We start from the raw sequence: 26278 nt of genomic DNA on the forward strand, positions 1-26278 counted from the left end.
TCTACTTTAGAATATATAGCCTTTCGCCATGAAGTACTTCAAAATTACATTAGGATTGTACATGTTTAGTAACAAGCACGGAGAGACCTACATTTGAATTTAAAGGAACAAAGCGTCTGTGTTTTCTATTGTAAGAGGAGGTCAATTTTAAGTTGATAACAGACTGTTCAGTCAACGTAGAGCTGGGCGCATCAGAGAGTTAATGTGCTAATACATGGCCTGTCCTGGTGGGCACTCTAAAGCACATTCAGTCCATATTTGACAGATAAATTCTCTTTGTGCATTTTGACAAAACATACCATTATGAAAGGCAATCAATGGAGAATGTCTTTTGATAAAGCCGCGGGGTCTGAAGGCGTTGGAATATCTATTTGTGAATAACAATACATGCGAGTCTTGGATGGAAGTGCCATTTGAGATAGGAGGCCATATTGCAGATGTGTATTTACACACAAACACTGCTCTCTTTCTCTGTCCATTACTTGATGGCTTCAGAAACTCTTCATGTGCGTCTCATTAAGAGCCCAGCATAAAACGAAGGCTGGAAATGAACTCGGCCAGACAACTCTGTTCATTTCTCCTTTAGTATACCACTTTCAGAAAACCATGGATTGGTCATGGATTGATTTGATTTTTCTCGCAGACTTTTTACTACAGAAACATGACGTGCACTTTGCTTGCTATTTTAGTGGAAGTGTATGGGTGAATGCAAATCATTTTATTAAACGGAGCTTATACATTGAGGAAGAACTGCTCCCCCACAACCTTCTTTTGCCTCACACTCACTAAAATGTTTGATTTATTTCTTATTGAATTTATAGTTAGGCTGCCTTTGGTCGACTCATAGTCATATTAACACCAGTCATGTTTGCTTTCTTCTCCTTCTAGTCAACCTTGTAAAAGAATCGCAGTATTTCCATGAATGTCAATTCACTTAAATGCCAGGGGTAGCAGAAGTGATGATATATGCCCTTTGACCTCCCCTTTCACTCACGCACTTAGACATACACACATATTCAAACTTACATACACTTTCTGTCACATAAACACACTGCCTCGCACGCAGGTACACAACGTACATTTAAAAACAATTTTTACTTAGCTCAGCTGCCAAGGAAGGGCATATTTCACCTAATTGTACTGCATTTGTATTACACTAATAGTGAATAATATATTTTTATTATTCACTATTAGTGTAATAAAAAAAATACAGAAAACAATCGTCCATAAGGACGAACTGCTTCTGTGTTCCTGGCACGGAATTTGCCACTTCGGAGGTCAGGGGTCGCAGAGGCAGTGCCAGGGGTAGCAAAGGGCAACCCAGGGGTCGCAGCTGCGATTATTAAATGACATCCATGCTTATTTCTTAGTTTTCTAAATTGGATTAATCCTTTCATTTTTGTAAAGCATTATACTTTTTTTATATGGCTTTTATTTGTATACCAAAACAGACTATATTAATTTATTTTAAGAATGCTTCTGCTTTTTCTCCTTAAAACTAGACGCAGACCGCGCTCAGAAGCATGGCATGGACGAGTTTATCTCCGCAAATCCCTGCAGATTTGACCACGCGTCCCTTTTCAAAATCCTCCAGAAGCAGACGCTGGATCACAGGTTGAACGATTCCTACTCGTGTCTGGTGAGTAGCGGCCGGAATAAAGAACATGTCGAAGTGAGAAATATTTGTCACAAGCTGGTATTTTCCCTCAGGCTCGTTTAATAACAGTGCTCGCGGCCAGGATAAAGCATTCCAATCGATAGGCTTGAAATCTGAAAATTATACACTTGTAGCCGACTGCTGTGCCGCTCAATGGCGAAGAGAATCGAGTCCAAGTGCCTGAGCGCCGCAGCTTGCTGGCTGCTATAGAGAGGGCAGAACGCAAACAGAAAGCTTTAATGAAAGAAGCCGCGGCGCTCGAGCTGGAGGCACCGACTGCTGAAGGGGCACGAGTACTCCTCAAAAGGCAGACTTGGCCGCCATATTGTAAGTGTCCTACGAGGATCCAGACCCCTGAATGAGAATTCTCACGCACTGAAAATTCTGATGCTTGTTTTCAATTGACATCTGTTTCACCACGTGCATGATTAGTGTGCGAATTGTGTCTAATCATTATATAGGTTTGCTGCTACACTTGCCGTCCTGCGCGGAACATAGCTGTGGCACGGTCGGTTGACATTGAAGAGGGACCCGTCTCGTTCATATCAATACCGCTACAAGTATACTCTCTAATTACCAATACTATAACATAACGTTTAGACAAATATAAATAGCAAACGACATAATAGACCTTTAATTACAAGCACAGTCTGAGCACCTGTGGTGGGGTACAAAGCACAACCTGAATGGTGCGACTCATTTGCAGTCGGAGCTTCAGGCAGAATTAAAACCTTGGGGGTGCAGCAACATTTATTTTATTGCACTACTTCCATGCTTTCATTTAGGTCTCGGTGCCGGCAGGTACCGCGTTTCATCACTACCCCTTTTTAATAGTCTCCGAGTCCCTAATCCCTCTTTTTAACAACTATAGTAAGTCAACAAATGTGTTGACTGGCCTGATGTCCTGATTGTTACTGTGTTTTGACATTCCCTATGAAGAAATATTGTCCATCTGTAATCAAATAATAACTATGAAGGGTCCAAACTGACATATACATTTTGACTGCATTATTTAAGTCCCTGCAGAAAAGGAGAAGAAATAGATGAGACAAAACGGCCACTTGAAGGGAAGGTATTGAGTTTCCAGCACAACGTACAGGGTCAGAAATCTGTTCTTCCTCACAATACAGTAGGCCCTGTGTAACCTTGAAACAAGAAAAAGCATCAAACAAGATTTATATTGCGTGTGCAGTGCTATAGCAACTATGAATAGGAAGCACTTCAGATGAGCTTTTTACTTTAGCATTTCTGTAAATGGCTATAATTATATTTATATGTGAATTGTTGTCTCTTTCAAAAAAATAATGAAGAAAAATAAACCTTTCTTTCCTTCTCTGTGTGTATACTGCTTATACTTTTGTTACAATATGACAGTACATTAAATTCATATGTATATACTGTTTTCATGTGTCTGTTTGCACACACACATATACAAACACGTATGTGTATGTATAGATATATATATATATATATCTAAAAAAAAAAAAAAATATATATATATATATATATATATATATATATATATATATATATATATATATATATACACATAAATCACACATTTGCATGTAGATAGATACTCCAGTTAAAGTCAAGATGTGGTTAAGATTGATCACAACACTTTGACATATGTTTGAAAAACTCCAACATTTTCTCAAAATCACAGTTAATATGCAGTTATATTTAAGAATTAAAAATAAGAAACGTTGTAACTCATCAGTTATGGTTACCTCTTAAAACTCACAAAAAAGCCATTCAAACTATAACTCACTTTCCAAATGCAATGTTCATTACCTCACGCTTGATGTAAAAGATGCAATTACAAATGTCATAAATGACCATGCATGGCAAAATACCTATCACATTACCATTAACATTTAATAAAATGATTATGACTACAGTATTATTTATTGTTTTGAAAATGCATTCCTATTTTCTGATGTTCAGTTTTTAGGTGTTGCTACTGATTGGTATAAGTATTGTAAAATCAATGTACAGAACAGATTTACACAAAACCAAGCAAATGTCTCATGAGCAACTTTCTAGCTTCATTCTCTGTTTGATTTCATTTCATTCAGCAATTTTTCCCATAATGAAGGACAAAGATTCTTACGGGAGTTCAAATTGGGAACACTTTTTGGACTCCCTCTCCTCCCTTCCTCCAACTTATAGGTTCCGCATTCACTGATTTGCATGAAATTCAAAATATCAAGAGTAAGTTAATCATGGTAAGCATCTAAGTGTTGTGGAATCTGTAATAGAAAATCATCAAGTATTCTGCAGCAAACAAACTTCACTGATGGTTATAAACACTAGAATATTTCTGCACCACCTCTGTGGAGCACTTCTTTAAATATGTATAATCCATTTTCAAAATAGCATTACGTTCTAATGTCCATTTGATTTCACAATTAAGTACACCAAGTTACAGCCTACCACGGCTCAATTTTTGTTTTCTGGGAGGGTTCATTGACCCTAAATACCAATGTAAAACATGGACTGAAGCATTTTTGCTTTAAAAGGTGAAAATGTTTGAAAGGAAAAACAAAATGCTGCCTGATATGCTTCAGTTGCAAAGAAAGAAAAGATAAATCTGTCTATTTGAGAATCCATGAAGCTTCTATACCCACAGTGCACGTTACTTACAATTTACCTCAGAGAGCCACTACCTTTTTCTGGCTCATGTGAATAGGCTCTTAAGGGCACATGTGAGGTTTTGAACCTATGTTTTCTTCTTAAATATCAAAATCTTATATAGATTTAAAGCTTCACTCAACAATTTCAGTCCTTTTTTGTCGAGTGGCATCAAAAGATCCTGATTCCTGAGCGGAATGTTTTCAACATGCCTTCTTCTTTTCAGAAATGCCCTTCATATGGGGAAAAAGGCAGTGCCAGATCCCCACAAGGTTTGTGTGGTGTGCCTTCCAAAAGGTAATGTGGTGAAAAACTGTGATATCTGAAGTATGATGTCAAGAAGCTCATAAGGACAGAGAAGACACCAGGCTGTGGGGCCTCATGAAGGAGATGAAAAAGGAGGAAGAACTGAAAAAAAAGCGAAAATTGGAGAGATCTTTATCTCATGCTCCATTCTGAAGAACAGCCTGGCTACAAAGACTCCCAAAGAGAGAGAAAGATGATCATAAAAAAGATGTCAACATCACTCTCAATGTCTTTCAGGTTCAGGATCTAAAGTATCAATGTCAAAGGCACTGGCCCTAAGTTGTTAGCCCTCAAAGGAGGGTTTGACGTCACATAAATGACGTCTTGAAAAGGAGGTAAGATTGCCTTCCAGAAGAACCTGAGAATTCACCACAAGAGCCTCTACAACCACTAAATCTACCACCTTAAATGATTTCAAGATAAACATCAATGTCTCCAATAAGAAAAATGAGACCAGCTCCTCATCCTGCTCAAAACCATTCCTCAGAAAGGAAAACATACAGACTTCCTACAAGATCAATGATACTGTCACAAGCACAAATCACACCACTTAATACACTTCACCTTCACCTGAGGCTTTTCATTCTAGGTGTTCTCAGGTGAATGACATTACCACCTTCCAAGAGGTTTTTCATAAATAGGCTACTAAATTGAATTTCCCTCTAGATTCTCAACAGCCAACTCTATCAATTATTCTAGAAACCCTGCAGAAAACAGCAGTCCCTTTGCCTCTTTTGCACGTTGTTCCAGGCCTGCTCGAGAAACAAGAGAACACTGCCTAAAATGTACAAGCCTCCACAGCATGTACCTGAGTTTTTAAGGTCAAAACCGAAATAGGACTCTGTGATGGAAACATTTGTCAGGAAAAAGACATGCATCAGTGCCAGAAACAACAGCTCCTCCAAAGCATGAAAGGAAGTATATAGATGCTGCAGGATGGAAAGTATGTGGAACTCCTACCTTGTACCTTAAAAATGTGAGTGCCATTGCCCTTCTTGGTCGTTGTCATAAGTTGATAAATGAAGGAATGTGATCATTTATTTAAGAGCTGCCCAAGTACTGTCAGCAAGCTTACATCACAATGCCACACAAAACGTCTTTAGTACCTAATCAAATAATTAGTGCAGTGGTAGGTTCCTAGGAACTGACAGCAACTACATAGGCTGTCAGGCCTAACAGTTCTGAGCTCTTTTTGTGGTCTCTCTTTCTTTATGAGAAAATATCTGGAGTATATACCTAGACGTGTTTGGTCTGATGGAACTAGGTTGATGGCTCCTTTTGTTAACAGGATAGATGTTTCTTTCCTGAGTACAATTTACTGGTGCTTTTCAGTTGATTTAAGTGGGTTTAAAGGAGGGATGGATTTGAAATGTAGAAACTATACACAATATATATGATCTACAAAATGTAGCACCCAATTTTCTTTAGGGACTAAAGTGCAGTCTTCTATATGCAAAGATACCTCTGCCCCGACTAGAGTGAGGAACAGAAGAAGGATATTAGATTGCCACTGTTTTGTACTCGAGCGTCTTGTTTTTGATGATGGGAATTTCGTCTAGGTTGTCCTTTGCTTAGACTAGCTGCATTGGTACAGGTATCTATTCTATTAATACTGTTGCTGCTGTTGTTAATTTTGAGGCCAACGAGGGGTTTGAACCCTATGTTGGCAGAATCTGCTATATCTTGACCTGTATTTCGATCTGAAGAAATTCTTTTGTTCCTCTAGGCCCATTACCTTCAATGCTTCTATCTCATCCTTCATTGTTTCCATCTCCTCCCCTGTGTGCTGGCCAAATAAAGATTTCCCAGAAAAGGAGAAGTTCATGATTTTTAATTGTACATCTAGTTTATGGATGTTCCATGACAAAATCCAGTTGCTGTCAGTTCTTAGGAACCTACCACTGCACTAGTTATTTGATTGGCTACCAAATAAGTTTTGTGTGGCATTGTGATGTAAGCTTGTACATTTTAGGCAGGGTGGTCATCCTCCAACTTTTTGCCTGTCTCTCTCCACTTTTCTGACACTGTCTTTGCTTTTTTTTAGGACTCTGCACACTCTACCACTACTAACCAGTGCTAAAGTGCATATGCTCTCTCCCTTAAACATGGTAACATTGGTTCATTCACAATTGGCTTATTTGATTTACTTGTAAGTCCCTAGTAAAGTGTACTTCATGTACCCAGGGCCTGGAAATTGAATGCTACCAGTGAGCCTGCAGCACTGGTTGTGCCACCCACATAAGTGGCCCCTTAACCATGTCTCAGGCCTGCCATTGCAAGGCCTTTGTGCAGTTTCACTGACATTTCGACTTGGCACTTAAAAGTACTTGTCAAACCTTAAACTCCCCTTTTTCTACATATACGTCACCCCCTAAGGTAGGCCCTAGTTAACCCATAGGGCAGGGTGATATGTAGGTAAAAGGTAGGACATGTACATGTGTGTTTTATATGTGCTGGTAGTGGAAAACTCCTACATTCGTTATCCACTACTGCGAGGCACGCTCCTTTCATAGGATAGCATTAGGACTACCCTCATATACTGCTTAAGTGGTAAATTCTGATCAGAAAGGAGTAACCAGGTCACATTTAGTAGGGCCAGAATGGTATTAGAAAATCCTGATTATTGGTGAGGCTGGATTCTACATTACTATTTTAGAAATGCCACTTTTAGAAAGTGAGCATTTCTCTGCACTTAAAATCCATCTGTGCCTTACAGCCTGTCTCCAATCAACATCTGGGCTGGGCTGGTTGACAGCTTCTTTGTGCATTTCACCCAGACAACTACAAACCCAGGACACTCAGTCACACCTGCACTTATCTGCATACTGAATGGATCTTCCTGGGCTGGAAGGGTGGAGGGCCTGACACTTATATTTCAAAGGCTAGTAGCCTGCCCTCACACAATGGACTGCCAAACCACCTACTGGGACCCTGGATGACAGACCTGTACTGAAAGGGGAACTTGCGCACTTCCAAACCACTCTTTAAAGTCTCCCCCCACTTCAAAGGGCATTTTTGGTATATAAACTGGGTCACTGATCCCACCAACTCAGACACCTCTGGACCTGAACCTGCAATCTATCAAGAGGAACTGCCTGGCTGCCCAAAGGACTCAACTGGACTGCTTTGCTGAGAAGGACTGCTGCCCTGCTGTTGCCCTGCTGCCTTGCTTGCCGCTAACATTGCTGAGAAGTGCTCTCCAAGGGCTTGGATTGAGCTTGCCTCCTGTTTTCTGAAGTCTCAGGGCCACAAAAGACCTCATCTCTTTTGGAAACTCCTTGTGCGCCGCAAATCGACATACAGCCTGCAGGAAACGACTCACAGCCTGCCTTGCGATGGAGAAATCTCCACACAGCTGAACCGGAATGACGCAGCCCAACTTCCCAAGTGGAAATTTGACGCAGCACCTGCCTTGCGATAGAAAATTTAACGCACAGCCCTGCCGGATCGGCAAACAGCCAAACCGGAACGACGCAGCCAATTCCCCGAATGGAAAATCGCTGCCAGGCAACAGAAAATTCTATTCATCGTCCTAACAGATCGACTGTGACTTCTTCCAGCGCTCCCAGGATTTCCCCGCATCATCCCTGGGCGTCAGAAAAATCTGTGCCGAAAAATGACGCAAACCCCTTGCAAGAAATGATGCATCGTCTGTGCCGTGTTGGAAAATCCAACGCACACCCTGTTTTTCCACGCATCTCCTCCTCTGCAGTCTCTGTGTGTGTTGTTTTTGACGCAAACCAGGTACTTTGTGTAATCAAGAGATCTGTTGATTTCTAAGATTTAAGCTACTTTTAAATGTGTAAAACTGATATTTCAGCTTATGCTTATTCAATCTTTCTCCCTTTGATCTTATTTTATTTAAATAAATTTCAACTATTTTTCTAAACCTGAATGGTGTATTTTTGGGGTGTTTTCACTGTGTTACTGTATGATTTATTGCACAACTATTTTACACATTGACTTCTAAGTTAAGCCTGGCTGCTCAGTGCCAAGCTTCAGAGGGCAGGCACAGGATAATTTGGATTGTCTGTGACTTACCCTGACTAGGATTGTGGTCCCTACTTGGACAAGGGTGTATACCTCTGCTAACTAGAAACCCCATTTCTAACAAGATCCATATTAGATCTGAGATATACAAATTCATCATTATTTATTACAATAAGCTCAAAGTAAGTTGCAATTTTCTTCTTCATTAAAAGTACTTCTGGCAGTCACCACAACATACAGAAAGTGTCAAACACAAGCCTCTTCTTTCATGCTCACCCCCACAATTTTGAACAGATGCTACTGGTTTTTCGACTCTGAGAATGTAGAGAAGGCTGCTAACCAGATCTGTGTGTCAGTGTTCTAATCCATTACAAAGTGTAAGTCAGATTGGATAACCGCAACTGGCAGAGAGTGACTTCCATATAAGTACTTAGAGTACAGTATAATAAATTTTAAATTGTATTAGTATAGCGCTTACTACCCCTGACGAGGTGTTGAAGTGCTTTGCAGAGAGTAGCAGACTGCTCGGGGCCAAATTAGTGTAAAGCCAACTGGTTATTGGGGTTAGTTTTGCATGCTCATAGCATACATTCACACCAGTTTCTTTGCGGTCATTTTCTGCATAGATGTGATCATTAGAGGGGGGCTAGGTGAGACACAATTCCTAGCTGGAATTAATAGATATTGTTATGCTATATAGAGAGCTTTAAGGCAGTTAGGCATGAGATTTTTAGAGTAACTTGTACATAGAAGAGGGAGACAGAAGGTAGAAAGAAGCAGAAGGCAATTTAAAAAAACATTAGTTATGGAAGGCCATTTTTTCATGCAGGATTTTAAGGGTTATAACTGGTTGAGAATTTTTGCATGCAAATTGTGGATGTAAACCCGTTGAAACAGTTTTAAAGCTACTTCTCAAAGTAAAAAAGGAAACACAGTGTCACAAGAGTCTCTTTTATATTCCCACTACACCATATTTAATAATATACTATAAAGTATTGTTTATGCAAATATTATGCACCATAAACAACACAAATTATTTAAAAAAAATTGTAAACAACCCACTAACTTACATATAACAAGGCAATTAATATAGACACATTGCAGTAACCATTATTATATCCAGTACCATGTTTGTCACCCATTCAATGTCTGGTTTGGCAGGTGCTTTCCCCTTCTGCCCCAAGAGCACCCCCACATAACAGACACCACACCATGTCCAGCATAATGGATGTGTCTGGGGTCACCTTCTCTGTCCAGCTTTCACCTTGCCTCATACCCAGGGCATGTAAAGCAGAATAGGGCTGCAGCACTGATTATGCCACCTTTTGTGTCTGACACAGTACACAATGGCTCCCAGCCTGCCACTGCAGGCTAGAACAGCAGTTTTAAAACTGCTAGTTCGACTTTGCCATTTAAACCAATGGCAAAGCCCACACTTCCCTTAACAATATATATGTCTCCCCTAATTAGGATATGTATTTTTGTATATGCCCAAACAGCAAAGCTTCCAAATTGTTGTTGTGGCTGTGGGTAGCACCTTTGGCTAATACAGAGTTACCAGTTGACCACTCAGCCTAGACATCTTCTGAATGAGCCTACTAAAATGGGTACTTCAAGGCATAAAATTAATTGTGGCTTTCAACCCAGCTTGATGTCACTTTTATGGAAATGTAACTTTTAGAAAGTTGCCACTTTGTGAACCGGTTTGTCGAGTGGCCTCACACAGTCACTAGACACCAGGAGCTTTCTGCCCTCCTGGGGAGTAGTGTGAATGACTCCCAGGCTAAGGAACAATAGCAGCCTGCCACAGGAAGAGGTGTTGCCCCCACCCAGCAGAAAACCGCTAAGGGTGTTTGGTGGGCAAATGGTGATCACAGACCTAAAAGGTTGACACTTTGTTCAGGTAGGTAGGCTGGCGATGGGAACTGAGAGGGGACACCAGTGCCCAAACTGGTATGCATGTAGCCCACAGGTAGCCACAACTCCAGGGTGGGCTGCCAAGCTCCTAACATCTAAGGAAGGGTTCAGATATCTTGAGAGTGGGCAGAATAGTGCACTCTGGGATTGGCAAATGCCACACTTAACTGAATGGGAAGGAGGGATTCTGGTAGCCCATTGGCTAGTGACCGCATCATCCCTCCAGAGCGCTTTCTGGTCATAAATATGGCACTCTTAGCAATCTGAACCTCATATCATGATGAAACTGGAGAAAGGCCAGAAGAAGGACTTCCCTGCTGACTCCTGGACTTGGCACAGAGAGGTTGCACTGTCTGCTGGACTGCACCTGCCACACTTTGGGCTAACAAAGATCACCAGACCAATGCAATGACTCCAAGGACAGTTGGCTGACCCTCCTGGAACCAGCACCAAGGCCATCAAAGCTGAAGTGGCCCAACTCATCAAGTCAGTAGCCACTTCTGGAGAATCACCACTGACTGCTGTTGGGCACCCCAAGAGACCAATTCTCAATGGAAAAAAGTTGCACCTGAGCCTGCCGGACCTAGGAATGTCATCTGAGTCCTGATTGGTCACCCAAATAGGACACTATCCTCCATCAAAGAATACTGCGGAGACTGCTGTGGATGGAGATCAGTAGCCTGGCAGCTGCTGGCTTCCTACTTGCTTAAAGAGGACTTCAAGTGACCCCGAACTCTGTGGCCAAAGTTGTCCCACCTGTCCAGTGGACCAAGGAGTAACCACAAGGACATCCCTGTCTACTGTAGAGCACCCACAGCTCCTTCAGCATCCTCCATCTTCTGCATCCGCCGCATCAGAATGCCTCCAATGACGTTTGACAATCTTTCTGTAAAGTTCAGAACTGGACTGAAAAACACTTTAGTGGCCAGGTAACTGTCCAAATATTCCTTAGTGGTCCCCCTGGTCTTATCCCTGTTGGATCTGGTCACCCAAGCTGGGCTGGCCTAGCAAACACAATTCATACAAACTTGTCAAACGTTTCCAAACTTTACGGACCATTGCTTGTTTGCGGTTCAACTGACATTTACATTTTCTTTAAAGATCTATATCTCCGGAACCCTCAGGTGGCATTTGTTCATCTTAGTCTATAAAAAAATCATAAAAATATAATCTATTTTTGAAAATTGATGACGGATTCCTTTCTTGTTGTATGACTTGTTTCGTTGTTTGGTGCTGTTAAATACTTTACAATAGTTTCTTTGTTTAAGCCTTGCTGCTCGAAGCCACAGCTATCCAGGGTTAAAAGAGAAGTTTTTCAAACAAACCTGACTTGAGCCAAGACAGTTTTTGTGAATGTATTACATGGTAAGAGTGCACAACCATACCATATAATACACCAAAATCCTCTCAGTCTTTTTCAAAATGCCAGTCATAAGAGTTTTTCAGAAAGATTTAAAGTCTATCCTCCAATTAGACAACCCCTCTCATCATTAGGAAGTAAATACAGTACTTTCTTAATTAATGGGCTCACCATTCAAAGTCATACATACATTCACGTTGCAGCATTTAGGTGAAACAATGAACTATGAGCATTATCCTTGAACCATACACCATTGTCCACTCTAACAGAGTAGCAATGGAAACCCATCCATCAATTCTAAATGAAGTAGTTTCGCATTCATATCAGTGAAATGATTACGCTCCTTACTTTCATTTCTAAACCTTCTCTTTAGGCATTAAAAGGATATTACGAATCTTCCTGGACAAAACAAAAGATTTGCAAAAAACATCCCAACTAATAATTAATGATAGCCCAACAACTTCTAAACAGTCTATATCTAAGTGGATAGTTTCTTGTATCACACTACTCTATCAATCAGCAAACAAATGATCACCAGATAAGCGTAGAGCACACTTTACCAGCGGAAGCAACTGCTACAGCCCAGCTCAGAAATGCACCCATAGTTGGCAAATGTGAAGCAGCTACTTGGAAGTTACTTCACACATTCAATACGAATTATTGTTTAGTCTCTGATGTGAAGCTGATGCTAGAATAGGCCAACAAACACTAAGAAATATTTTTTAAATAGAGCCATGTATTCTTTATTCAACCTATTTAATGTACCACTCCCATTTAAGGATTAATTGAGGAAAGCAATATTCTCTTCCTACTGCCCAAAAGCCACAAGTTGAGGCTTGGATAACTTTGCTGTTCTAGTATGTTTGACTATCAATGATGATCCTGCAATAGAAAAGAAAAGGCTCTTTACTTGTACTCCTGGTTCTCCAATGTAGAAATCTTAATTGAAGTAATAAACAACCCACCTACCTCCCTGGCTTTTAATATTAGGCATCGGAAAAGGAACAGCAGCTTTAAAGGTAAAAAAATATATGTATGCAATAAAAAAAAAACTGAGTCTCTGAGGCAAACTGCCAATAGGGTGCACTGGAGGTAGATAAGCTTCATGAGTTCTTGAAGAGACAGCTCCCTCTTTTTTCTTAACAGTGGAAGCCTATCAGGCTGCATTTTCTTCCCTTGTTTTTTTCTCCATTTTTTTAAAGCCAAAATCTTGCAATGTGGGATTTAAATTTGTATTTAGAGTTAAAGTTTTCTCTCTAGAAAAAGTAATTGACACACTGATAAGATGTCACAGGATTTGATTCATCATGAAATCAGATAGACATTACCCCCCGCCCCATGCAAATAAAAAATGGATTGTTGGAGGCGGCACGTTCTGGTTGGCTTTGGCGGGGCCACAGCCAGGCATAACATACCACTCCCATCAAGGGTGGGTGATCACACTCACTGTATAACCCGTGCTCCTCTTGGGCAGCTTGGCACTGAGTAATCAGGCTTATTAAAGAGGCAAAGCGTAAAGCATTGGCACAGCACTCACACAATAAATACACTGAGCATCACAAGAGACTTCACACATGTGATAGGTAAACACAATGTGTATTTAATACACACATTAACACAACATAAAAATCATGAACATCTGGGCATAAATCACGCTTGGTAATTTTACTAGCAGTAATAAGTCCAACCACGTTAAAGTTACGTCAGTAGCAGATACATTTAGGTACATCTGATGTTACCCCCCTCTGCCCCCCACCCAGCACCCTTATGTGATATGATATGTTGGCAGAACGAGGCCCACACTGGCAATTAATATAATGCAATACCACACAGTTATAGGATATACCCCAGATCACGACGACACCAGGAATATGTACACATTTAATGAGAACACTTTAAGCAGCACCGTGGGCCAAAGCGGCACAGGTAGAACCAATGTCAAGCATAGAATCCAGTTGACCAGAAATCAACATGTAAGCAGCACCGCAAGTCAATGTAATCACTAGCAGGTGATCTTCGTGCAAGCATTTCCACATGCGCATTTTCACTCACCACCATTATGCGCTGCTATGGATATCAGGAAGGTCTGTATGGAGCACACTTCCACACGCACACTTACACACACACACCTCCCCCACACACACACACACCCACACCTCCCCCTCCCCTACGGTAATGCTTTGCAACTGATAACCGGCAGCTCCATTGGTAGCACATTGCAGACCCTGTGGCCCAAATCGTCCTCCACCCTCTATCTCACCCTAACTACCCCACAACCATGGATTAGAAAGAGATCCGAGTTGCACCAGACAATTCCAGTTACCTACACATACAAACAGCAAACAGTACGTTTGGGGGTCTGCTCGAGGCAATCAAGCCTCTAGGCACAATTGTTAGCTTTGCGCTCACGCCATACTATCAGTTGGAATACAGCAGACGATGTGGCATTTATGAGGGCATCGCTGTCCAGGTGTTGCAAGCTGACAGTGTGGGTCCCTCGGGGATATGACTTTGATGTCCCTGAGCCACCATATAGATCAGGGGGCAAGCCGACAAGCCCTTGGAGAGCACATGGCAGGGTGCCACTCAGCAGCAGGCAGTCTGCCCAGGCCAGCCATGATTCAGGAAAGGTGTGAGGTCCCTTCCGAGGGCAGTTATCCTCCTTGTGCACAACAGATTCCTCTGGTAGTGCCCTACTTGGTCAATGGTCTCCAGTCCCACATACCTGCAAGTGCATCTCCACCCTGCTGCAGTAGGCCATCATTAGTTATACTGTAGCGTGCCTTTGAAGTTGGGGATGGTTCAAAGGTTCTTCTTTTGAACAATAGATGTCTCCCCTAAATTTCAGTCCTGTTTGCCATGGGGCCAGGAAATGCAGATCTTAATCTTTTGTGGGTCTATAATCTGGCCCCCAGAGGCCAAGTGTCAAAACCTCTCCCTCTAATCTATCCAGCTAGGCCCTCAAATGGCAAAGATCTGTTGCCCATTGTTTATAGCGGTTGCTGGGGAATGCACAAATGTGCTCCCCCAACCTTTAGTGTCAATTGGAATCTGTATAATTTAATCCTCTCAAACCCACTAAGATGTTTTTGTAGCACTAATTTCTGGGAAGCAAATATCCCCAATGGAATTAAAATGAGAAATACCTATTTTTAATGCCCCCATCCCCCTTTTTATTGTCCCACTCTCCTTGACAAATCTGCACAAATCTGGGCATGCTGAACCAAAACAAGATAAATCTTTTGGGGAATATTTTGTTCAGGTTTGTCAAACAGAGCCTAATATATTAGCAAAACAACACACAGCTTTTCAATGGGAATTCTAACTTAACCATAACTAGAAAAATGGGCCACAACTGCAGTTACAGACAGTCTGACAAATATACACATGCAAGACATAGATGCAAGGACATGGTCCATGGAGTTGATATTTTCTCTGTCTAAAAAGTAACATATTACAATACTCGCACTGGATGAGAAACACGACATGTTGTGCCAGATGTCCGTACAAAGCCCGGTTGGTTTGAGGGCATGAACAAGAAAGGTGGTAAAGGGAGTGTGGAATACATAATACATTGCAACAATAGATACCGAGCTACAGAGTAATAGTTCTTTACAGGAAAAATAGAAAACATAGGTAACTCTTTGCCGAAATTCAGCAAACTTGTCACACTATGAAACTAAGATCTAAAGCAGCAGGCAAAGAAAGGTAGCGCACTGGGAAAAGCAGGAAATGACTCTGCAAATGTAAAAGTAATGGGTTAAAGAAACAAGGTTGCACTGAAAGTGGAACAGCCCTGGAAACAAGGATACAGTAGAAAACTCTGGAGGTTCAGGAAACATGAATGCACTACAAGGCAGAGCTAGCCAAGAAGAATGGCTATACTGCTACACAGTGCAATCAAACAAGGAGTCGCTTTAGTTGGGTGATCTCTGGACATTGACTGCCAGCCAGGCAGGAACACTACATTAATGAGCAGCACAGAATGGTGCAATCAAGCTAGCATCTGCCAGTTATATATGTGATGTATACTCCACCCATCTCTTGTCTACAATGGAGACGATAACGCAGTGAGCAAAGGAGTCTAAAAAATGCAGTATTTCGTCAGAAATGCAATTGGGCTCCACCAATACATTGAAAGGATTAGCAATTTAAGTTCAGAATATTTTTCAAGAAGATGAAAGTCAGTATTGGAGGACATGCCATAAAGCTAAACTTCTGGGAAATGTCACAAACCCTGAGGATGTATTGAACCTTACAGGCATGTTCTGAATAATGTCTAAGAGGCTGAAAGTCATTTCAGGGGTACAACACAGGGCTGGGGAGTTCAGTCCTACAAGTCTAACAGGTATGTCTTTAATCGAATTGCACAAGTCTGCAGGTAAAGAATTGTGACACCATCTTATTGGAGAAACCTTCAAAATCAAACAACTCTTAGGAAATCCATACCCATTCTGTAGACCCAGCCTCAGTAATCCATAATGACTATGGCACTTTGGCCCTCCCTACAAAACCATATATAACCCACCAATGTCAAAAGCTAAATTATAACAGGTCTTTCAAGTACAGTCATGCACTTCATTGAATGCAGCATGGCCATTTGTATGTTACTGATGTTTTTTATTTTTTTATTTGATAGTTTACACAGTGTAGCCAAGACATAATAGGTAAAGAGCACTAGTAGCAGTCTACAATAGATGATCATGATAAACTATCACAGTATTCGATGAGCTAGTTAGTTTGGACTGTACTAGGTTACCTGCGATATAGGGCATAAACAATTGCATTATCAATTGACGAAGGTGCAAGTGACACTAGGAAGAGTATAACATATACATATCATATAAGGGAGGTACACTACTTAATTGTATTCTAATTGCAAACCTTTTTTAGAAGCACACGTTAAATATCAGTGTGGAATGATCAACTGTACAATTACTATGTTATTAAAAATAATTTTTTGCAGGGTAGTGTGGCCCGGAGACCTCTAATCCTTGCCCAACCTTTAAAGTGGGAGGTGCTTATAGTACTATAGATTTTGTTCGTTTTGAAAAAGTACAGTGTTTTGATATCAGATTTTAAATTTTTTACCAAACTGTGTGAGTGATCATAATTCTCTGGTACTGAAATTTAACTGATGACCCCAGAGTACAGATAACAGGAAGGAGCCTTCTCCTTTTACTTTCTCTGTCAACAGTAGGCTTTGTATTAAGTGGGCTTCTGTGCGTCCATTGCTTTTTTTGATGTCCATAGCGTCTCAAAGTTTTGTCCATCTGTATAACTGTTTCGATATTAATGCTCTTGGCAGTGAGGTAATTGAGAATTTTGCTAGCCTGTGCTGCTCAGTTTCAGCACATCTGACCTTGAAAAGCAAGCTTCAGCCATTAGAAAGAGTTAAAAGGGTAAAGCCCTATGCCCAGATGGTGTTCCCTTAGATCTGTTTAATGAAAATATAGAGCTATGGGCCCCTCTCCTTATGAATGTCTTCCGCGCTGCAATAACTGGTCCCCTTTTACCCACTTGGAAGGAAGCGGTTATTTTGCCTATCTTCAAGAAGGGGGACGAACAAGTCTCACCTGTTATTGCCCATTATCTTTGATGGACTCAACCATGAATATTCTAAGTAGAGTACTTTTTTGAGACTGGAGGCCTAGGCAGAGTCAAACAACATTATCTCCCATCTTGACTACGGGTGTAGATAGGGTACTAGGACAACAGAACAAAGCCTCAACCTCTCTCTCCTAATAAGTAAATATGTTAATGGCAAAGTGACTGCTTTGCCCTTGATCTTTATGGACTTGTCAAGTGTGTTTGACGCTGTAAACAGGTCCAAGTTGTGGAACATGTGTTAGAAGCTAGGACCATAAACAACCTTCAGCAGTTGTTGGATGGAGTTACAGAGTTTGAGTACTTTGGATTTGAAGGTAAGTGACTCTAAGGGCCTGATTTAGAGCTTGGAAGAAGGTTTTACTCCATCACAAACATGACAGATATCCCATCCGCTGTATTATGATCCCATAATATCCTATGGAGATCATATTATGATGGATGGGATATCCATCTCATTTCTGATGGAATAACCGTCCGCAAACTCTGAATTGGGCCCTACGTCTTTTATTTTCATTTGTGCCCAGAAGTACAAAATCTAAAAAATATCATATAGAGGGCTTCCCACTTTTAAAGGTTGATAGTTTTAATTAGTTAGGTATCTCTTATGTCCTAGACTGAAATGGGCACCTTTGTTGACACTGAGAGCACTTCAGTTTTCAAGAGCCATTGAAGGGATTTTTCATTTTGCTGGCACTTTGGGACATAGACCTATAAAAGAAATGATGGCTCTGTTTATATACAAATATATTTCCGTGGTCTCCTATGGAGCTGCTGTGTGGGGGTACTGTAATAGTAACATGCTTCAGAAAATGCAAAATAGCTGCCATAAAAAATTATTATCGTCTCCCGCAGGCACAGACACTTTTTTTGTCACTCTGAGGTTGGCGTGCCCTATCTTGAGGACGAATTAGGACGTGCCCCCCCCCTCTTGTTATGGGTTAAGATATGGCAATCGAGTGAGCTTGGCCTCACGAAAAGGATTATTTCAGATTGTATGATCCCTTGCTAATCTGGCTGATATTTGCTGGTTATCTTACTTCAGGAACACCCTCATGTCCTTGGAACTACCCAATTTATATATTAATCCTGAGATGATAGTCTTAACTATGAAAGCTAGGATCAAGTCACTTTTTCATGACCACTCCCTGAGTACTTGTCGAGCTATTGCCTTAAGGATGGTCTCCAGGGACAGGTTTTTTCATTAGACCCTGGTTATGAGTTTCAGTTCTATTTATTGTTTGTAGAAACCCCCCAAATTAGATGTTTCTTACCAGGCTTTGTTTGCATACATTACATTTTTTCTTTGCATTTCCACGGCAAGGCACATGGTTTGGTGGCCTTCCTTTCCGCCCGTGACAATTGCTTTGTCCAAACCACCATTCACTTCACACTGTTTTGTTTATTGTATAAGTCAGTTTGTACTCATTTTCTTTCCCAATTTTGCTTTCCATGAATTTTACATCACATAAGTTGCGTTTTCAATACCTTCAATAACTGGATTCTGCTGAAAAGTGCAGTGTCGTCATCTATTTTATCAGTGGTGCAGTCAATATTAGTATGAGGTATTTATCATCATTGGTATCTTTCCATATATCCCTTGAGCATCAAATAGTTTTCATACATTTTGTGATTATTGGAATCTGTAAAATGTTAATGAATTGCTCTTTCATTTTTTGTGAGATTATAAATTTCTTGATGTTTTTAGGACATGATGAAATTGTTGTTATAATTGTTTACAATTTTTTTAATAATGTGCTTTATTGGCATTGTTATGCCGACTAAAGTTTATTTAACTTGACTGTACTATTACAGTACTCATTTAAGGAAACAATCATGTATATGAGATACTTACTATGCTCAGCAAATTTAACTAGATCGTGACTTTTTCGGCCTCCAGAAACTATAACTTCCCATCACTTTTGTCCGACGGGTCTTTTTTCGACCTAGGTAGCATCAGTTAGGTTACTCTCAGAACTACATTGGAACCCTGGCGAAATATTTTCCGGCAACCATGCCCAAACTACACCCGCGCATCCTTACCTATAGTGGCGGCCGAAGCATTCCCATGAAATGTGCCTGCAGACAAATTTCATACTAAGGGCAAAATTTCAAGTTTTGCAAAACTGTTCTGTCTTGTGAACTTCATTGGAAATTCTTGGTTTCACATCTCAGGGGAATGTAGTGAATGACTTCTGTTTCATGGTAGCTTTGAAACATACAGGTAAAAAATACATGTTTCGTGTTCTCGCTGTGGTGTCATTTGTCTGATTTTGTGAAACACAGAAGTAAAATTCCAGAAATGTGTCTCATTTCTGTGTTTCGAGAAACAAAAATAAATCATACAGGCCTATTTGCCAACATGCTGCCTCAACCAGTGTTGGAGATGGTTAGAAATGGGGTCTGTGGTTGGCAGTCAGGTTACCCCCTGTCCAAGCAAGGATCCTCACTCTAGTCAGGGTAAAGGAGAATCACCCTCAGTTAACCCCCGCTAACCCCCTTGGTAGCTTGGCACAAGCAGGCAGGCTTAACTTCAGAGTCTAGGTGTAAAGTATTTGTACCAACACACACAGTAACTCAGTGAAAACACTACAAAATGACATGACACAGGTTTAGAAAAATAGGTAATATTTATCTAAACAAAACAAGACCAAAAATGACAAAAGTCCACAATACACTAGTAAGTTATGATTTAAAAAGCAAAAAGAGTCTTAAATCCTTAGAAAACAGTGCTAACACTATTAGCGTGAAAAAATACCTGGGTTGCATCAAAATAACACAGCACGGACAAGTGTGCGTCAGAAAAAGCCAGAGATGCGTCGATTTCTCACTCGCAAGCAAGACCGTGCGTCGTTCCTCCTCGGGTCGGGTCGGCGTGCATCGTTTTCCTCTCCGCGGGAAAGCGATGCGTCGATCCGGATAGGCACCTCGGGTCTGGGCAGGCTTTGCATTGTTTTTCCACACCCAGCGAGAAAATCCTGCTGCGCGGTATCAGAAAAACTGCGCTATGTGGGTTGCGCTGTTATCAGCCTCCGTCAGCGTGTATTGTGCGTCATTTTTCCAGCCACGTGTGTTGATCTTCCAGCCGCGATGCAGGTGGAGTGTTGATTTCAGCCGCGAGGCCGGCAGTGCATTGTTTCTCAGCCGCGTCTCTGAAGGTGTGTCAAAGGTTTCCCCGCACGGCGGTTGGTGCATAGATTTTCAGTCTTGGTCTGCCAGCTTCACCTGTCAAGGCCCCAAGAACTGGATAGGGCACCACTTGACAGGGCAGGAGTCTCAGCAGAGAGTCCAGGTGCTGGCAAGGGAAGTCTTTGATGGCCCTGAGACTTCAACAACAGGAGGCAAGCTCAGGAAAAGCCCTTGGAGATTTCTTCACAAGCAGGAATGCACAACAAAGTCCAGTCTTGGTCCCCTTGCAGAGGCAGAAGCAGCAACTGCAGGATAGCTCCACAAAGCACAGTCACAGGCAGGGCAGCACTTCTCTTCAGCTCTTCTCCAGGCAGAGGTTCCTCTTGATGTCCATAAGTGATCTAATGTTTTAGGGGTTTGGGTGCTCTTCTTATACCCATTTTGGCCTTTGAAGTTGGCCTACTTCAAAGGAAAGTCTCTCTTCTTTGTAAGATCCTGCCTTGCCCAGGCCAGGCCTAAGACATACACCGGGAGGTTGGAGACTGCTTTGTGTGAGGGCAGGCACAGCCCTATCAGGTGTAAGTGACCACTCATCCCCTCCCTCCTAGCACAGATGGCTCATCAGGATATACAGATTACACCCCAGCTCCCTTTGTGTCACTGTCTAGAGAGAGGTGCAAACAGCCCAACTGTCAAACTGACCCAGACATGGAATCCACAAACAGGCAGAGTCACAGGATGGTTTAAGCAAGAGCATGCCTACTTTCTAAAAGTGGCATTTTCAAACAGACAATCTCAAACTCACATTTTGAGTTCAGAGACCTCAAACTCCCCATGTCTATCTACTCCCAAAGGAAATCTGTGCTTTAATCATATTTAAAGGCAGCCCCCTTATTAACCTATGAGAGAGATAGGCCTTGCAACAGTGAAAAACGAACTTGTCAGTATTTCACTGTCAGGACATGTAAAACACATAAGTATATGTCCTACCTTAAACATACACTGCGCCTTGCCCATGGGGCTACTAGGGTCTGTCTCAGGGGTGTCTTACATGTAAAAGGGAAGGTTTAGGCCTGGCAAGTGGGTACACTTGCCAAGTCGAATTGGCAGTTTAATACTGCACACACAGACACTGCAGTGGCAGTTCTGAGACATGATTACTGGGCTACTAATGTGGGTGGCACAACCAGTGCTGCAGGCCCACTAGTAGCATTTGATTTATAGGCCCTGGGCACCTCTAGTGCACTTTACTAGGGACTTACCAGTAAATCAAATATGCCAATCAATGAAATCCAATCATCAATACAATTTACACAGAGAGCATATGCACTTTAGCACTGGTTAAGAGTGGTAAAGTGCTCAGGGTTCTAAAGTCAACAAAAACAGGTCGGAAAAAATAGGAGGCAGGAGGCAAAAAGATTGGGGATGACCCTGCAAAAAGAGCCAAGTCCAACAAGAACCAAGGGCCTCAACATCATATTCTACGCACATGACACTTAGCTCATCCTCTTGCTCACCAAAGACTCCTCCACTACGAGAACCAACTTCCACAATGCCATGCAGAATGTTGCCGACTGGATGAGGACCAACTTCCTGCAGGTCAACACGGGCAAGATGAAAGTGCTGATTTTTTTAGGACGACACCTGGTGGCCTGCTAAACTCAGACCCACACCCTCCCCGACAGACCACGCCTGCAATCTCATTATCATCCTGGACAGCAAGCTAACAATGAAACGCCAGATCAACACTTTCTCATTTGCATGCTTCCACACCCTCTGCATGCTCCAAAAGATATTCAGATGGATCCCTGTCAGTACCAAACACTTTCACTCAAGCTCCTGTCACCAGCCACCTGGACTTCGGAAACGCTTCTATGCTGGAATCTTCACTAAGGCACCTCCAGATGATACAGAACTGAGGAGCCAGACACATCCTCAACCACTGTTGTTAGCATTGGTGAACTGCACAGAATCCTAAAAGCCAACAAAAGTGGGTTCAGAAAACAGGAGGGTAGAGGCAACATGTTTGGGGGGATGTCCCTGCAGAGAGGACCAGGTCCACCAAAATAATAATCAGAAGAAGAAAATTCTTGCAAAAACGTTTTGGTGGAAAACTCTTCTGCAAGCACCGTTGTACAAAGGAAACACTGCTCCAATGCAAAGTATATAATCTACACAATGTTGACATAGCTAAATGTATATGCTGCAACCAACTTATCTGGAAAAAGTATAGTTGTGTACATTTGTCCTCTGTATCTTGCTAGAATATTTCCCAAATCTCGTTAGTTTTATGTCAGAAGTTTTGCTATTTGGGGGGCTGCCATCTTCGTGCTGGAGATGCAAAACCTGAGACCACTTATGCAGTGGCCAGTTATCATTTGACTTACGAAAGTACAAACTCAGCTGTAAAAAGTGTGGTGATTTGTTTTTTACTTTACTTTGTTTATTCTATTCATTATTACCATAATGTTTGCATTGATGCATGTGTCTTATTTATTTCTTTTTTTACAGCTTTGTTTGCTTTTTCCTTCCTGAAATATATTTCACTCATCGTCCATCTCTCTCTTTCCCAGTCACCTCTGTGTATTTTTATCATCTCTGCTTTCTGTCTTAATGGTCTCCTCCTGATGGCTGTATCTAGAGACAAGCAAATCATACTCTGATGTGGATTTGTAAATTTCAACTGAGCAATACATATTTTAGAAATCTATCCTAACAGAACCTCAGTCCGATAATCAAATGTAGTGTTCATTTGAAATATAGTTGAAAGTATACCTTTTCCTGGTTGGAAATGTTTTGTTTCAAGTTTTACATTATTAGAATATGGGCCTGGTGTCTGCCTAGATGGGAAAGCACTGATAGAGAACGTAGGCTGGAGATGAAAGAAAGATTGTAATACTTTTGTTGTCGAGCCTCAGTAAATGATGATGCAGAAGGTGAGATGTTCTTAGTTTTGTTCTATTCTCCCCCGCACGGTGCTGGGGTGGGGGGAGGGGGGGCTGTGATCAGGTTGGACAGTTGTTTCATGTTAGGCCATTCTGGCCCAAGCTTATTACAGTTCTTAAGAGATAGGAAGGCATACTTAGTATGATGTCAATTGTATATTAGTATTTCAGAGACATGTTTATGTGTTGCCACGTACCTGGGAATCTCTCATTCGAGCTGTTTTGCAGCGCTGCGTTCTAATTCACCGTGACTGTTCTTGTATTACTCACACCCTTTCACAATCATTGCATTTAGCTTCTGTTATATTAGCCCTTGCAGGTAGATGTCTTTTATTTGTTTTGAATGTATATGTGTATGGACTTGATCACTGATTCACCTTCGTGGAGATTTCATAAGAACCAACTCTGACTTTCTTTTCCATGACGAAGTGTATGTTTCCAAGCCACGTTGCTGTGATAATCATGTTTGTGTCCACTTGTGCACTGGGTGCAATTTACATTTCTTTCATCACAGTGTGAACTAGTACGTACACATGGGATATTTCCAGTCTGAATCGAAGACCTAGGACCCCATTCTAATAAACCTGGCTAGCTAACAATTTCCAGTGAAAATGTTGCAGAAAATCAATAGAAAGCATGGTTTTCTCCTAAATATCACCTTTTGTTGAGGAGAACAATCTGTCCGACAAATAGTCTGGGTTCCGACACGCAGAGGCACAGAAACAACATCGTTAGCCATCTGGGTTAATCTGAAACAGTGTAGAAAAAAGGAGCTGCTGCACTATTTCGTCTGGCTTTTCGTGTGCTTTTGGAATATTACACCATCAGACACTTCTCATCTGCTTGAAATGATAGGCATACAAGGCATCCTCCTAAACTGGATATCCTCTTATCTTCTAGATAGACAAAGCTTGGTAATAAATCAACCATTCTTTTCTTCTCCCCACACCCTGCATTCCAGCATCCTACAAGTCTTGATCTTTTCTCTTCTCCTTTTCAATTTATAGCTTACCACCTTTCCGGACATTATCAGTGGTTTAATTCTCACATGTAAAAACAAATGCAGATAACATGCAAATCATCCAAAAACTGGAGCATTGGGCATTAGTACATCTGGAGTCGAGTGCCTCCACACCACCAATGAATGGATGATGATCCATCACTCTATGCTCAACTCCTCAAAACCTGAAGTCATTATTTGTGGAGGCTTCACCGGCAACATCTACGGAAGTAAGAAACCTTGGAGTAAACCTGTACTAAAACGTTTCCTTAACATCACAGATTAAAGAAGTCACACGGCCACCAACTACACCATGTAATCACTCAGATGCATCCTCCACCACATGAAGTCCCACTAAAAACTACAGGCCATTTTCACATCATAATTTTGCAAGTGGGCTATGCAAACGTCCTGTTCCAAGGTGCTCCTGGCTTCCTTCTATGGAAATTCTAAAGCATTTAAAACATTGTGCCAAGATTACTATTGCACCTCCAACCAGGGGAACACATGACTCCAGCCCTTAGAGGTATCTGCATAGCAGAAATTGATGGTTTTAAGTTCCACTATTGGGCATATGTTTATGAAAAGTATGTCAGGATTGGCTGCAATGGGTACTTGACCAGAAGGTTTCTTGATTTTGTAATCTCTCTATGCTTCAGATCATTTCTTCATACCAATGCACCACAACTGACCAACAGCCTATATATGTGTGATTCTGGTGTGGCACCCTACTACTGAAATCCACTATGAGCTGGTGGCAGAGCGATTTGGGTAACAGCCTGTGTGCTGCTTGTGGTCTCTGTAAACTGAAACTGTGGAACATGTGGTTTTTTTTTGCCCTGGGTCTTTGGGCTTTCGCTGGAAATGAATTCGGCCAGAATGTCTAAACATAGGGATTACTTGTCACTTAACTGCCCTAAGGATACTATAAAGTGATACTTCCACTCCTGTTGTATTTGCTGTGAGCCGATACTTGCCGAATATATGGCATAAGCGTGCAAAGTTTGTACTCTATTCAGTTTCCAGATTAACACAATGGTCTATATTTTACCAGTCATAATACTGTGGAAGTTCTGGTTTTGACCGCCCTCTAGTGAATAGGCAGGCCACATAACTAGATTGTTTGGTTCTGCATTTGGCATCGCTACTTGCACCTCATCAGTCTGTACTTTATCCTTTTTTAATAAGCTATGAACCTTGCACTGTTACCTTGTGAACGTACCATTTACTGCTGATCATAAAAAAATAACTTCATGGTACTTTAGTGAGTGCCGGCTTTGTAACTGGGATATTTTAAGTGATCTGCTTGACTTGTTGAGGAACTGCTTTTTAATTGGATTGCATTTAAATTTTTAGTCTTTTTACTATGTGTAATTTGTATTGTTATTTTATTTTAATGTCTAGTATTTGTTTACATTGAGGAACTTTGTTGGTTATGTCAACCGGATAAAGTACTTGAAATTGAATTGACTTCAAAGCATTACACTAGCTACCAGTATCCAGTTGCTCTGTCTTCAAGACACTTTATGTTACACAAACTGATAGAAGAAAAGGTCCAGCTATATACCTTCAAATGATTTTCCAACTATATTGTCAGAAAAGGACCCCAACTCATCCTATTTCCTGACATGAAAGGTGAATGGGTGGAATATTATACTCAGTGAAAGTCACAGAACTGTGGAATTTCATGCCAATCGAGCTAAGATGTATTCAGTATCATAGTAAGTTCAGGA

General features: G+C 41.3%; 1 protein-coding gene across 8 annotated transcripts in view; it reads left to right on the forward strand.

The window, feature by feature from the left end:
• Nucleotides 1-26278, forward strand: part of CADPS2 (calcium dependent secretion activator 2) — a 1861089-nt gene that overhangs the window by 891671 nt on the left and 943140 nt on the right. For all 8 annotated transcript variants that reach the window (XM_069229895.1, XM_069229888.1, XM_069229890.1 and 5 more), the window contains exon 12: nt 1503-1639. In XM_069229895.1, the coding sequence (XP_069085996.1) occupies nt 1503-1639 (137 nt within the window). The remainder of the gene's footprint in view (nt 1-1502; nt 1640-26278) is intronic.

The sequence above is a fragment of the Pleurodeles waltl genome, chromosome 4_1, assembly GCF_031143425.1.
Source record: "Pleurodeles waltl isolate 20211129_DDA chromosome 4_1, aPleWal1.hap1.20221129, whole genome shotgun sequence".
In the NCBI taxonomy this organism is placed as follows: Eukaryota; Metazoa; Chordata; class Amphibia; order Caudata; family Salamandridae; genus Pleurodeles; species Pleurodeles waltl.